This window comes from Delphinapterus leucas, chromosome 9 (assembly GCF_059928025.1).
Source record: "Delphinapterus leucas isolate spDelLeu-1000000601 "Yukka" chromosome 9, BTC_Dleu_Yukka2, whole genome shotgun sequence".
Classification (NCBI taxonomy): Eukaryota; Metazoa; Chordata; class Mammalia; order Artiodactyla; family Monodontidae; genus Delphinapterus; species Delphinapterus leucas.
The window spans coordinates 15,015,570-15,029,337 of NC_143137.1; the positions used below are offsets into that span (position 1 = coordinate 15,015,570).

Sequence of the window (13,768 nt, forward strand, 5' to 3'; positions counted from 1 at the left end):
TTACTTATGCTTGAGACCTGAGGTAAAGGTCCAGCTTTAAAAAGCAACAACACAAACTGACTTAATGAGCCTGATTCAATAAAGCCAAGAGAGAGAACTGGGGAACCAGAGGTCTTCAAGCCTTTCCAGCACTTTTCTTTGGCCAGGCAGAGGAAGAGGCTGCTGAGGTTACTAGGAAGCTGGAGAAACAGGAGAAGAAACACTTGAAGAAGGAAAAGGCTGGCTGCAATTGCCCTTGCGTCTTCAGAAAACAGCAGCAGGACCCTGGAGGAATGTGAGGGGACAAGTGAAAGAGCCGAAAAGAAGCAAAAGCAAAAGCCCCAGGAGGCTCCTCAGGAGAATGGAATGAAGACCCACCTGTCTCCTCCAACCCCCCCCCCCCAAAGAAATCTTTTTCCAAGGAGGAGCTGGTTAGTAGTGATCTTGAGGAAACAGCTGGCAGTGGAAGTCTCACCAAGAGGAAGAAATCTTTCCCCAAAGAGGAACCAGTGAGTGACCCTGAAGAGTCAGGAAACAAGAAGGTCCCCAGGCAAAAGAGGAAATTCTCTTCCAAGGAGGAGCCACTCGGCAGTGGACCTGAAGAGGCTGCTGCCAGCAAGAGCAGCAGCTCCAAGAAAAAGAAAAAGCTCTGAAACCTCCCCCAGGAAAATCAGAATGGACGTTTCCCTAGTGGGGCATAACTTGCAGACGTATTTCCCAGCCCATCCCCTATCTCAATAAAAACCAAACCAAAACAGAACAAGCAAACAAAGCAACAAAACAGTGCTTAGCTGGTTGCTCCCAGGCCATTCATCATCCTTTTGTCTGGCTCCTCTCGGTTGATTTAACACGCCCCTATTACAATAACCAAATTTCCATAGATTCTTGGATCTGTTTTGTGACTCACTGTTTTACTGATCTATTTTGGCACTGATATCATATTGCTGATGACTGGAACTTTGTTTAGTGCCTCTTAGCCGAATAACCTCCCCAGATTCCCTCACCCGCACATGTTTTCAGAAGTGTCTTGATTTTTATAGATATGTTAATGCTTTCAAATTAACTTCAGAATCAGTTTTTCCCCCCAGATTGACTCAAAAATACTACTGGGATTTTGACTGAGAATCCATTAGAGTTACTACAGATTACTTTGAGAACCATTTTTTAAAACAATACTGCATTTTTCTAAGAACTAAACAAATTTATTCAATTTTTCATGTCCCTTAGTAGGGACATGAAAAATACCTTCATATATGTAATACATTTCTTAAGTTTATTCCTAAGTACTTTATTTTTGTTCCTATTTATCTGTGTCCAACAAAGTTAATATGCTGTATTTTCATTCCATTCAATGTTATTTTTTATTTTTCTTGAGACTTCTTTGACCTGTGGACTGTTTAGCAGTGTTTGGAGATTTTGCTGTCATCTTTATTTGTAGCTTTGATAGCATTTGAGTCAGAGAACACATTCTATAATTTCAGTTCTTTTAAATCCTTTGAGGTTAATGTTATGGCCCAGAACGAGGTCTATCTTGGTGAATGTTCCATGGGCAGAAAAAAATGTGTATTCTGCTGTTTGTTCGGTGGGTGTTCTATAAATGTGAATGAGATCCTCTTGGTTGATGGTGTCATAAAGTTCTATATCCAGCTGATTTTGTCTAGTAGTTTGTCAATTGAAGTCTCCAACTATATGTAGATTTGTTTCTCCTTTCAGTTTTTTCTGAAAGAATGTAATTTGAAACTCTTTGGTGTATTAACCTTTAGGAGTGTTTTCTTGTTGGACTGAACCTTTTATCATTGTGTAATATCCCTCTTTGTCCCTGGTCTGGGCTGATTTTTAGAAGTAGAGATTTACAGATCTCTGTTTTTTGATACAGTGAATCTGGAGTGGGGCCTGAAAATATGCATTTTAACAAAATTCCCAGATGATTTTTAGTGGTTTTGGTTTATTTGGGTTTTTTCGATATATACCCAGGAATGGAATTGCTGGGTCATATGGTAATTCTGTTTTTAGTTTTCTGATAAATCTCCATACTGTTTTCCACAGTGGCTGCATTCTCACCAACAGTGCAAAGGTTCCCTTTTCTCCACATCTTCGCCAACATGTTATTTGTGTTCTTTTTGATTATAGCCATTCTGACAGGTGTGAGGTGATATCTCATTGTAGTTTTGATTTGCATTTCCCTGATTAACGATGTTGAGCACCTGCTAACATGCAGATGTGCCTGTTAGCCATCTGCATTTCCTCTTTGGCCGGATGATTTTTATAATTAGGTATTACTCAGAGTTCTTGCTTACAAACAATAGAAATTGACTTTGGTTAACTTAGGCAGAAAGGAATTTTTTATTTTTTTAATCAATTTTATTTTTGGCCATGCTGTGCAGCATACAGGATCTTAGTTCCCTCACCAGGGACTGAACCTGTGCCCCGTGCAGTGGAAGTGTGGAGTCTTAACCACTGGACTGCCAGGGACATCCCAGAAAGGAATTTATTGAAAGAATATCCAGTAACACTGACTTGATTGCTAGAGTCCTGCTAGGAAGCAGAGCCCTAAACCCCTCTAGGGAAGCCAAAGAAATGAAGGAATTGCTCTCTCTGATCCTAGTTGGTAGAGCACAAAGTTTTATGACCTAAACTTAACCATCAGGCTCTCACAACATTTCAGACTTTGAATCTGGTGCAAAGAATATGAAGTAGAGCTAGTTTAGAATTCAGCCTGGTGGTGGTGAGAATTTTGGTGTCAAAACAGAAGTGGCAGTAGTGGCAGAACCTAGACACATGCCTAACTGTGGCATCATTTGGTCATGGTTCAGACTGCCTGGTCTCCTTTGGTTTCTATCCCTTTTCCCTTTTATCATCCTGGCTTCCCAAAACTCCTGTTTGGCGAAAATTGTAACATTTTATTTTGGGAGATAAAATCAGAAAATAGTAACTATCACTTGCTAGGTCAACTACGAAATAGTAAATGTGGTTAATACCATGGGTTCTGTTTGCCTGACAAATGGCATGATTTACTGCTTTAGAAGGCAAACAGGCGGACTTCCCTGGTGGTCCAGTGGTTAAGACTCTGCGCATCCAATGCAGGGGGTGCGGGTTTGATCCCTGGTTGGGGAACTAAGAGCCCACATGCCGTGTGGCACAGACAAAAAAAACAAAAAAAAAGGTCAAGTAGGCCTTATACACAGGATGGGCTCTCAAATTGTGTATCTTAGGGGAACCTTAGTGGTGGTGACAGCAGTAGGGATCTGTTATGTGTCAGGGATCTATCTGTGACTTTGGACAAGTAGTCACTTAGCCCTTCCTTACTCTAGGATTATCTGTAAAGTGAAAAGGTTGGACTAGACCAAAGACTAGACTAGTGTCTAGGTCTCCAAACTGCAATATTCTGTGACTCTAGAGAGCCTCGTTGTTCCTTAATCATTTCAGTTAACCATCCTTGTGAGATTAGTTGACAACTACTACCATGTGTTTGGCTTTTTGCTAACTTTGGGCAAAGTCCTAGGGAAACTGATGTGTGAGATGGAGTGTCTAAACCAGTGGTCTCCAACCTCTTTGGCACCAGGGACTGGTTTTGTGAAGACAATTTTCCACGGATGGGGGTGTGGGTGGGGGAGATGCCTCAGGCGGTAACGCGAGTGATGGGAGCGGCAGATGAAGCTTCGCTCGCTTGCCCGTCACTCACCTCCTGCTGTGCGGCCTGGTTCCTAACAGGCTGCGGACCGGTACCGGTCTGTGGCCCGGGGGTTGGGGACCCCTGGTCTAAACTAACCAGTATCAGGATGAGAATGGTGTCCGTTTTTTCTACGGTAAGTTTTGATTGGTTGTGACCCATGAAGCATCATGAACACACACACGTTATCATTTCAGAGACCAGAAAATTACATCTATTCCCAAAAGACTTCCTCCTGGTTGATCCTGTCAGAACTGAAGAGGGAAAGTAGACTTTTAGCAGAGGGGGTACTGCAGGAAAGGAGAGGGTTACAAGTTAAGCTGAATTGGTATGGGAGAGCGGGTAGGAAAACAGGCAGCTCTCCCGTCTTCCCCAGGTACTGGGTTGCTCTGGAGAAGCCTGAGGGCTGAATGCAGGGAGAAGTCTGACTTGGCCAGTGCATGTTAATGTCACTCGCAGCTCATGGAAGAGTGGCACAAAATTGCCTACAGTAGCTTGGCCCAAATAAATAATAGACCTAGGATGTCAGGAGTGCACAAGTTACAGAACGGCTGCAAAGCCCTTTGTTTACATATTTGGTGAAGTGAATTCTTATTTTCTCTTTAGCATAAAAGTCAGTTTAAAAGTGACTGGGGCACAATCTATTTAGTCATTCCTTGTGCTTTGCAAGTTCTCATGAGTGCATCATTTCTGGGAGCCTTGTCTTTTCTCATCTGTGTTGTGTGTGCCATTTCTGCATTTACTCTCCCTATTGAGACCAAAGGACGGGCCCTACAGGTAAGTGATGCAGGACTCTCGTAAGCATTCTCAACTAACACCTTTTGACTAAAGGAAATAAGCTTGGAGTATGGAAATTCTTTTAAGCAGACGATGATGCCCAAGTCTGTGCTAACACAATGGTACATCTGTTTAGCAGGTTCCAGTAGAAAAAATGGGTATCCACTGTTCCTGCATATAACTTTGAGCAGCAAACCAATTATTCATTTCAAACCTTTCCTTCCTGTAAAAGTTGACTAAGATGAATGATATTATTGACACCTCAGCTTTCTACCCTTCACTTTTCTGTTTGTAAGCATTGCTGCAGAGCTAAATGTGGCCAGAGGATCAGAAACAGCTATTTGCATTGCCCTTAGGATCACAGGGTCATTACTGTTGGTCCAGCTACCTTTCCCCCAATTTTGTCAGCTGCCTGTGGTAAGACTGGAGGCAAAAACTTCTGTGCTGCCCCAGTTGTCATCCAATACTAACAGACACAAAGTGCATAAAAAAGGATATCCCAAAAGTATAAGGTATGCTCCCGGGGGCAAAGTTGTATCAGAGATGGCCTCTCCTAGCCCCCTTAAGGTTGGCTCCATCTCAAAGTACAGCTGGTGGCTCTGTTGTTTCCCTGCCTTAAACGTAAAGCTTGTTGCTGGTATGCAAGGGTGTGTGTGTGTGCGCGTGCACACGCCCACAGGGAAAGGGGGAGAACACCTGGGGTTAGCTGTACACGGGTGACCACTGAACAGCAGGGGAGTTAGAAGCACCAACCCTCCAGGCTGTCAAAAATGCCAGCATAATTTATAAGCAGCCTTTGGTATCCAGTTACTCGCATCTGTGGATTCAACCAACCACGGATCGTGGATTGTATAGTACTAGAGTATTTACAACTGGAAAAAAATCCATGTAAACGTGGACCTGCACAATTCAAACCCACGTTATTCAAGGGTTAACTGTGTCTTATCTGAGCTGCCACATCTAAATGGGACTGTGAAGTCATCGTGCTCCTTTGGCTGAACATGGCTTGCCTTCTCTCCCATATCCTATTTATAGTGAACCATGGACACTTGTTAATGTCTGTGAGTAGTTGGAAAGTATTTTTGAGTAAAGGGGGCGGGGGGGGGGAGCAAAACTAAAAAAAAACCCCTATTTACACCAGTCTTAATGTTTTTTGCTTGCCCTAGATCCAAAATGTGTTATTCCATTTTCCCAACTTTTTTTTTTTTTTTTTTTGCGGTACGCGGGCCTCTCACTGCCGTGGCCTCTCCCGCCGCGGAGCACAGGCTCCGGACGCGCAGGTTCAGCGGCCATGGCTCACGGGCCCAGCCGCTCCGTGGCACGCGGGATCCTCCCGGACCGGGGCACGTACCCGCGTCCCCTGCATCAGCAGGCGGACTCTCAACCACTGCGCCACCAGGGAAGCCCTTCCCCCTAACTTTTACTCTTCAAGGTAATACTCATTTTAATCACAGATTAGATAACCTGCTATGTAATTATAAATTTAGGGCTTTGTTTAGATTCCTTACGTGGAAAGGTGACCCATTCATTGCATACCTGAAGCCAGGGATTGAATTAGGTGATTCAAATGATTCCTTTTAATCTTAAAGGATTGTCACATGCTTCAAACAGAAACTAAGGCAAAAGGAGAGTTGTGTAACTCGAATAAAGGAACATACTGTCGGACTGGAATTTAAATTAGACTGCAAAGTTAAGTGATGCTAAATCTTATGCTAATTTTCTGTGATGGTGGCTTTTTTAAAGTAGTAACAATACATATAAAATGAAACCTGGCTCATCTCACGTGCTTTATGGATTTCCAATTCAAGCCCTATCCACTTATGATGACCATTCCCTCTTTTGTTGACTGGGACTTGGTTTTAGGAGTGTAGTGAAATTATTTTGCATGTATGCTTACAAGACATTAATCAGTCCCTACCACTTTAAAATGCGGATACAATAAATACAGTTGTATGGGCATGTAGCCCTTGATGGCTCTGCCACACAATGGCTATATGTCTTTGGGCAAATCTTAAAACGTGTCTGTGTGTATCTCAGTGTTGTGAGCACTTAACATATGAAACTATCTGGTGACTGATACAATAAAACTCCTAGAAATATTTAAAACATGCCAAAAAATTTAACCTTCTACAGCACAGACAGCATCCCTAATAATTTGGATGAACCAACCTGGTCAATAGTTTAATAGTAGTAATTCCACTTTAGAATGACTCTAAAAAGCTCTTATTTTGATGAACCTGGTAAGTAATCAAAACACTCTTGAAAGAAGTATTTATAATGTGACTTTTTTCCTGAATGATGTCTGTATTGCACTAGAATAACTGAATTATAAAGGTACTATTGCACTGTCAGGTACACAAAGGTAAATGTTAGACCCTTAATTCCTTATAAGCTTATTAAAGAACCTTCTATTACTAGTTTTTAGTGCCAGATAGTTGAATATGGAGAAGACTTTATAAAAAATTAAATGTATTATCTAATAAATTACTCATTTTCCAGCAACTTAAATGAATTAAATAAAGACCTGCAACACTATGTCTACCAAAGAAGAAAAATATATTTTTATCTTCACAAAGAGCTGTGGCACATTTAAAATACACCTGGCTTGGGCCTTCGCTGGTGGAACAGTGGTAAGAATCTGCCTGCCAATGCAGGGGACACGGGTTCAAGCCCTGGTCCGGGAAGATCCCACATGCTGTGGAGCAACTAAGCCCCTGCACCACAACTACTGAGCCTGCGCTCTAGAGCCCGCGAGCCACAACTACTGAAGCCTGTGCACCTAGAGCCCGTGCTCCAAAACAAGAGAAGTCACTGCAATGAGAAGCCATGCACTGCAATGAAGAGTAGCCCCTGCTCGCCACAGCTAGAGGAAGCCCGTGCACAGCAATGCAGACCCAACGCAGCCAAAAATAAATAAGTAAAATGTATTAAAAAAAAAAAAACCACCTGGTTTAATTTCAGTACACTACTTGGTAGTTAAGAAATATTGATTATGTATTTTTGAAAAATAAGACACATGAGAATGCAGTAGGTTAGCTGTATATATTGTCTCAGGGAAGAGATCAATAGAGGACTTTTATAAAATATTCATTAAAGTTGGCAAAGTGTATCTAGGAGAGATGGGTAGGGGGAAGGTGGCTTTCTTCCTTGGCATCAAGTCTGTTCAGGTATATATGAATATGTAATAAATATCAGACAAAACATATACTTGATATTCTCCCATGAAGTTTAAAGCAAAAATTGGACTGAAATTTTGTATCTAAGACTTGAATTTGAGGTGGTATCATTAAGCGTTTCAAAACAAATAGAAGTCATCCAACCTGGAAGAAATGGACATATTCTTAGAAAAGCACAACCTTCCAAGACTGAACCAGGAAGAAATAGAAAATATAAACAGACCAATCACAAGCACTGAAATTGAAACTGTGATTAAAAATCTTCCAACAAACAAAAGCCCAGGACCAGATGGCTTCACAGGTGAAAAGAGCTGACACTCATGCTTCTCAAACTCTTCGAAAAAATCGCAGAGGAAGGAACACTCCCAAACTCATTCTATGAGGCCACCATCACCCTGATACCAAAACCAGACAAAGGTGTCACAAAAAAAACTACAGGCCAATATCACTGATGAACATAGATGCAAAAATCCTCAACAAAATACTAGCAAACAGACTCCAACAGCACATTAAAAGGATCATACAACCTAATCAAGTGGGGTTTATCCCAGGAACGCAAAGATTCTTCAATATACGCAAATCAATCAATGTGATACACCATATTAACAAATTGAGGGAGAAAAACCATATGATCATCTCAATAGACACAGAAAAGGCTTTTGACAAAATTCAACACCCATTTATGATAAAAACCCTCCAGAAAGTAGGCATAGACGGAACTTATCTCAACATAATAAAGCCCATATATGACAAACTCAGAGCCATCATCGTTCTCAATGGTGAAAAACTGAAACCATTTCCACTAAGATCAGGAACAAGACAAGGATGCCCACCCTCACCACTATTATTCAACATAGTTTTGGAAGTTTTAGCAATCAGAGAAGAAAAATAAATAGAAGGAATCCAAATCGGAAAAGAAGAAGTAAAACTGTCACTGTTTGCAGATGACATGATACTATACACAGAGAATCCTAAAGATGCTACCAGAAAACTGCTAGAGCTAATCAATGAATTTGGTAAAGTAGCAGGATCCAAAATCAATGCACAGAAATCTCTTGCATTCCTACACACACAGATGATGAGATATCTGAAAGAGAAATTAAGGAGACCCTCCCATTTGCCATTGCAACAAAAAGAATAAAATACCTAGGAATAAACCTACCTAAGGAGACAAAAGACCTGTATGCAGAAAACTATAAGACCCTGATGAAAGAAATTAAAGATGATACAAACAGATGGAGAGATATACCATGTTCTTGGATTGGAAGAATCAACATTGTGAAAATGACCATACTACCCAAAGCAATCTACAGATTCAGTGCAATCCCTATCAAACTACCAATGGCATTTTTCACAGAACTAGAACAAAAAATTGCACAATTTGTATGGAAGCACAAAAGACCCCAAATAGCCAAAGCAATCTTAAGAAAAATGGAGCTGGAGGAATCAGGCTCCCTGACTTCTGACTATACTACAAAGCTACAGTAATCAAGACAGTATGGTACTGGCACAAAAAACACAAATATAGATCAATGGAAAGGATAGAAAACCCAGAGATAAACTCATGCACATATGGTCACCTTATCTTTGATAAAGGAGGCAAGAATATACAATGGAGAAAAGACAGCCTCTTCAGTAAGTGGTGCTGGGAAAACTGGGCAGCCACATGTAAAAGAATGAAATTAGAACATTTCCTAACACCATACACAAAAATAAACTCCAAATGGATTAAAGACCTAAATGTAAGGCCAGACACTATCAAACTCTTAGAGGAAAACATAGGCAGAACACTCTATGACATAAGTCACAGCAAGATCCTTTTTGAACCACCTCCTAGAGCAATGGTAATAAAAACAGAAATAAACAAATGGGACCTAATGAAACTTAAAAGCTTTTGCACAGCAAAGGAAACCATAAACAAGATGAAAAGACAACCCTCAGAATGGGAGAAAATATTTGCAAATGAAGCAACTGACAAAGGATTAGTCTCCAAGATATATAAGCACCTCATGCAGTTCAATATCAAAAAAACAAAGAACCCAATCCAAAAATGGGCAGAAGATCTAAATAGACATTTCTCCAAAGAATATATACAGATTGCCAACAAACACATGAAAGGATGCTCAACATCACTGATCATTAGAGAAATGCAAATCAAAACTACAATGAGGTATCACCTCAGAATGGCCATTATCAAATCTACAAACAATAAATGCTGGAGACGGTATGGAGAAAAGGGAACCCTCTTACACTGTTGGTGGAAATGTAAATTGATACAGCCACTATGAAGAACAGTATGGAGGTTCCTTAAAAAAACTAAAAATAGAATTACCATATGATCCAGCAATCCCACTTCTGGGCATATACCCTGAGAAAACCATAATTCAAAAAGAGACATGTACCACAATGTTCATTGCAGCACTATTTACAATAGCCAGGACATGGAAGCAACCTAAGTGTCCATCGACAGATGAATGGATAAAGAAGACGTGGCCTATATATACAATGGAATATTACTCAGCCATAAAAGGAAAGGAAATTAAGTTATTTGTAGTGAGGTGGATGGACCTAGAGTCTGTCATACAGTGTAAAGTAAGCCAAAAAGAGGAAAACAAATACTGTATGTTAATGCATATATGTGGAACGTAAAAAAAAAAAAAGTTCTGAAGAACCTAGGGGCAGGACAGGAATAAAGACACAGACATGGGCTTCCCTGGTGGCGCAGTGGTTGAGCGACTGCCTGCCGATGCGGGGGACGCGGGTTCGTGCCCTGGTCCAGGAGGATCCCACATGCCGCGGAGCGGCTGGGCCCGTGAGCCATGGCCGCTGGGCCTGTGCGTCCGGAGCCTGTGCTCCACAACGGGAGAGGCCACGCCAGTGAGAGGCCTGCGTACTGCAAAAAAAAAAAACACAGACATAGAGACTGGACTTGAGGACACGGGGAAGGGTAAGCTGGGACAAAGTGAGAGAGTGGCACTGAAAATATATACACTACCAAATGTAAAATAGATAGCTAGTGGGAAGCAGCCGCATAGCACAGGGAGATCAGCTCGGTGCTTTGTGACCACCTAGAGGGGCGGGATAGGGAGGGTGACGCAAGAGGGAGGGGATATGGGATTATACGTATATATACACACACGTATAGCTGATTCACTTTGTTACACAGAAGAAATTTACACAACACTGTAAAGCAATTATACTCCGATAAAGATGTTTAAAAAAACCCCAAAAAAACAGAAGTCATCAAATTCACAATTAAAATTAGAATACGTAAATTGTGACCTCCATACTTTATAATGAAATTGCTTATTCATAAAATAATATGTTTAAACTCATTGCAGTTTTGTATATAATAACCAAAGCAGCTGGGAATAAATTAATTTTTTCCCAGAGAATGTCTGTTTCTACTGTAATTTCATTAATTTTATAGGGGGAATCTGATTCCCAAGATGGAATAAAAAATTAGAGTACATCAAGCTCTTCTACCTCGTGTAATCATATGCCCTTTGTTGAGCAACCACTTGCATGCATGGTATCATACCTGTTCACACAGGTATGCTGTGGAAGAAAAATAGCCAAGGTTTTACATTTAGATTTAGTCTTTTACTGCTGTTCAGGCTTATTGTAGAGACTTCTGAAATTGGGATCCCCAAAGACTTGACTCACCTACTTCTTCCCCTAACTCCTTCCACTCCCATTTTGCAGTGGAAAGAAAAAGAATTTGCTGCTACCATGATGAAGTGTCCCTGGACTAGCAAACTAAGTGTATGACAGGTTTATACCCCTGCTTCAATAGCGGTGCAAATCATTCCTATTTGAACTACAGGCACAAATGGCTTAAAGTCAGGAAACCTTTTGTATAAAGGGCCAGAGTAAACACTACAGACTTTGAGCTACATATGGTCTCTGTCAACAGCCCCCGCCAGCCTTTAGAAATGTAAACATTATTAGCTCTCAGGCTGTATAAAAGCAGGCCATAGGTTGAATTTGTCTAACAGGCCATAGTTTTGTTGAAACAAGTTGTAGGCCCAAGACGGAGCCACTCCTGCCTGGGTGCGGCCTCAGCAAACCAAAATTTAAATAACCTTCATGTCCCCGTAAATGCTCCGCTTGACCAGAAACACAGTATATCCAGTTGGCCAAACACCAAGCCAACTTTGGGCTCTCTACTCACCTCTTTGTTCCTTATTCTTCATCCTCCCACCTTCAGCCCCACTTTGCAGTTCTTTGAGCCCTTGCAAATGGAGAGTGCCTGCTTCATCAAGTGTCAGTTTGTTTGGACTGCCTAAATTGTCTTCTTTGATCATCTTTAACAGTCTCTGGTGATGAAGATGGAATCCAAAGCTGACTGCTTATGGCCTGTGGGACAAGATGCACAGGCGAACGACCCACTGAACCCTTTGCATTCATTGTTTTCTCATCAAAACCGAGGGCAAGCCACTTTTGGATTTGAGCCTCTGATCCCCCGCACACAGCTCTGATCCAAACCAACTTTATGTGAGGAAAAGCAAAATGTATTCACACACACACACACGTGTATATATATTTCCCAGAAAAGTTCCAGGACAGCTATAATAGGAGCCTACAATGGGTGGCAGCAGTTAGGGGATGCATAAAGATAAGTCCACAGCATAAAGCACGGGGAGACTTGGAAAACTAAAACAAGAAATTAGTACTATTTGAACTAATGGCACAACAAAATCTAAGTAGCACAAGTCATACTATTAAAGTCATTTAGGGTGACTGCCACTTTCATAAAGAAATCTTCTCGGGCTTCCCTGGTGGCGCAGTGGTTGAGAGTCCGCCTGCCGATGCAGGGGACACGGGTTCATGCCCTGGTCCGGGAAGATCCCACATGCCGTGGAGCGGCTGGGCCCGTGAGCCATGGCCGCTGAGCCTGCGCGGCTCCGCAACGAGAGAGGCCACAACAGTGAGAGGCCCGCGTATGGCAAAAAAAAAAAAAAAGAGATCTTATCATTTAAGGATTAAATAGGTCAATTGCTAATGTGAATCTTGAAGCCAAAGCTGCAAAATTGGTGGGCATGGATCAAACACTTAAAAGATGTTAAAGCACTCGCCACCTAAATCTAAGGCTCCTGTGCTAAGTTGGTCATGCAACGGGTTACACTGACACTGCGCCACCTGACAACCTCAAGAAAAATTCTGTGCAACAAGGTACACTGTAAAATACCACAAAATCCCCAACCTAGCAGTACACCTCTCTTAGGTATTAATTTGGTTCTCAAACATCCAATGCTTACCTAAGAATCGGGATCCTCGAGTTTCAAAGAATTGAGCACTCCACCTTCCGGCACACCTGCTTATTTTGTCTAATAATTGTGGTCCTGGAAGCTGTAGACATCTACAAAAATGGCAAGTCTCACTAAGACAACCTAGCATTACAATGGCTATCATGGGGAACATTCCAATTAGACATATTGTTTAAGAACCACACTTGAAAGTGTTTCCAAATCAACCAGAATGGGACACCTATTTTAATTGGTATGCATTAGATTCCAAAAGGCTTCAAAATTCCCAATCAACTTCATTGAAAGATTCAACGCAAAAGGCTAATTTTTCATTAAAGAATGAAACAAGACAATAAGACAACGTGACTCCTAAAACTCCCCTCTATTTTCCTTTACCCAAGTACTCACTGTCTACTAATCCTCTTACCTGAATTGCCTTTCCATTCTGAAGAGACAAGACCAAAAACAAAAATTCAAGTTGGTTTTCAAATTGCAGCATCTCCAAGGCCAGAAACCTAAGATAATAATACCCACCCCCTCCCCTGAACTTGAATACCCCCATATCTACTCTCAAAGGAGGGCCCTCATGTGGGTCCCTCCCAGGGCTGATGGGACTCTGAAGGATTCTGATAAACTTCTATCAGTTATTCCCTGAAACAGCCAAGTGGAAACTAAAATTAAAACTCATGGAAAACCTTGTCAAATTCTGGTAGATACCAGAACTTACACTCTTCACTATAAACTCCACTCTCCGGGGTATGCAGAATGGGGTTCTGGGGAAACTGACAGAAGCCACAGCCAGAGGTGAGAATTCCTACCAATGTCACCTCTTCCTGAACCCTGTAGTTGCTGGTCAAGAGAGAAATTTCACGTCCTTCCTTTTCCAAATTCAGACCCTTGGGAATTTGATTTGGGGA

General features: G+C 41.6%; 2 protein-coding genes across 2 annotated transcripts in view; one reads left to right on the plus strand and one right to left on the minus strand.

Moving 5' to 3' along the window:
• Positions 1 to 4,915, plus strand: part of SVOPL (SVOP like) — a 62,931-nt gene extending 58,016 nt beyond the window's left edge. Inside the window, 1 exon segment of the mRNA XM_089917350.1 lies at positions 4,276 to 4,915. Coding sequence (XP_089773476.1) covers positions 4,276 to 4,450 — 175 coding nt within the window. The 3' untranslated portion in view covers positions 4,451 to 4,915.
• TRIM24 (tripartite motif containing 24) overlaps positions 1 to 13,768 on the minus strand; it is a 114,262-nt gene that overhangs the window by 2,321 nt on the left and 98,173 nt on the right. The gene's annotated exons all lie outside the window — the stretch shown is intronic.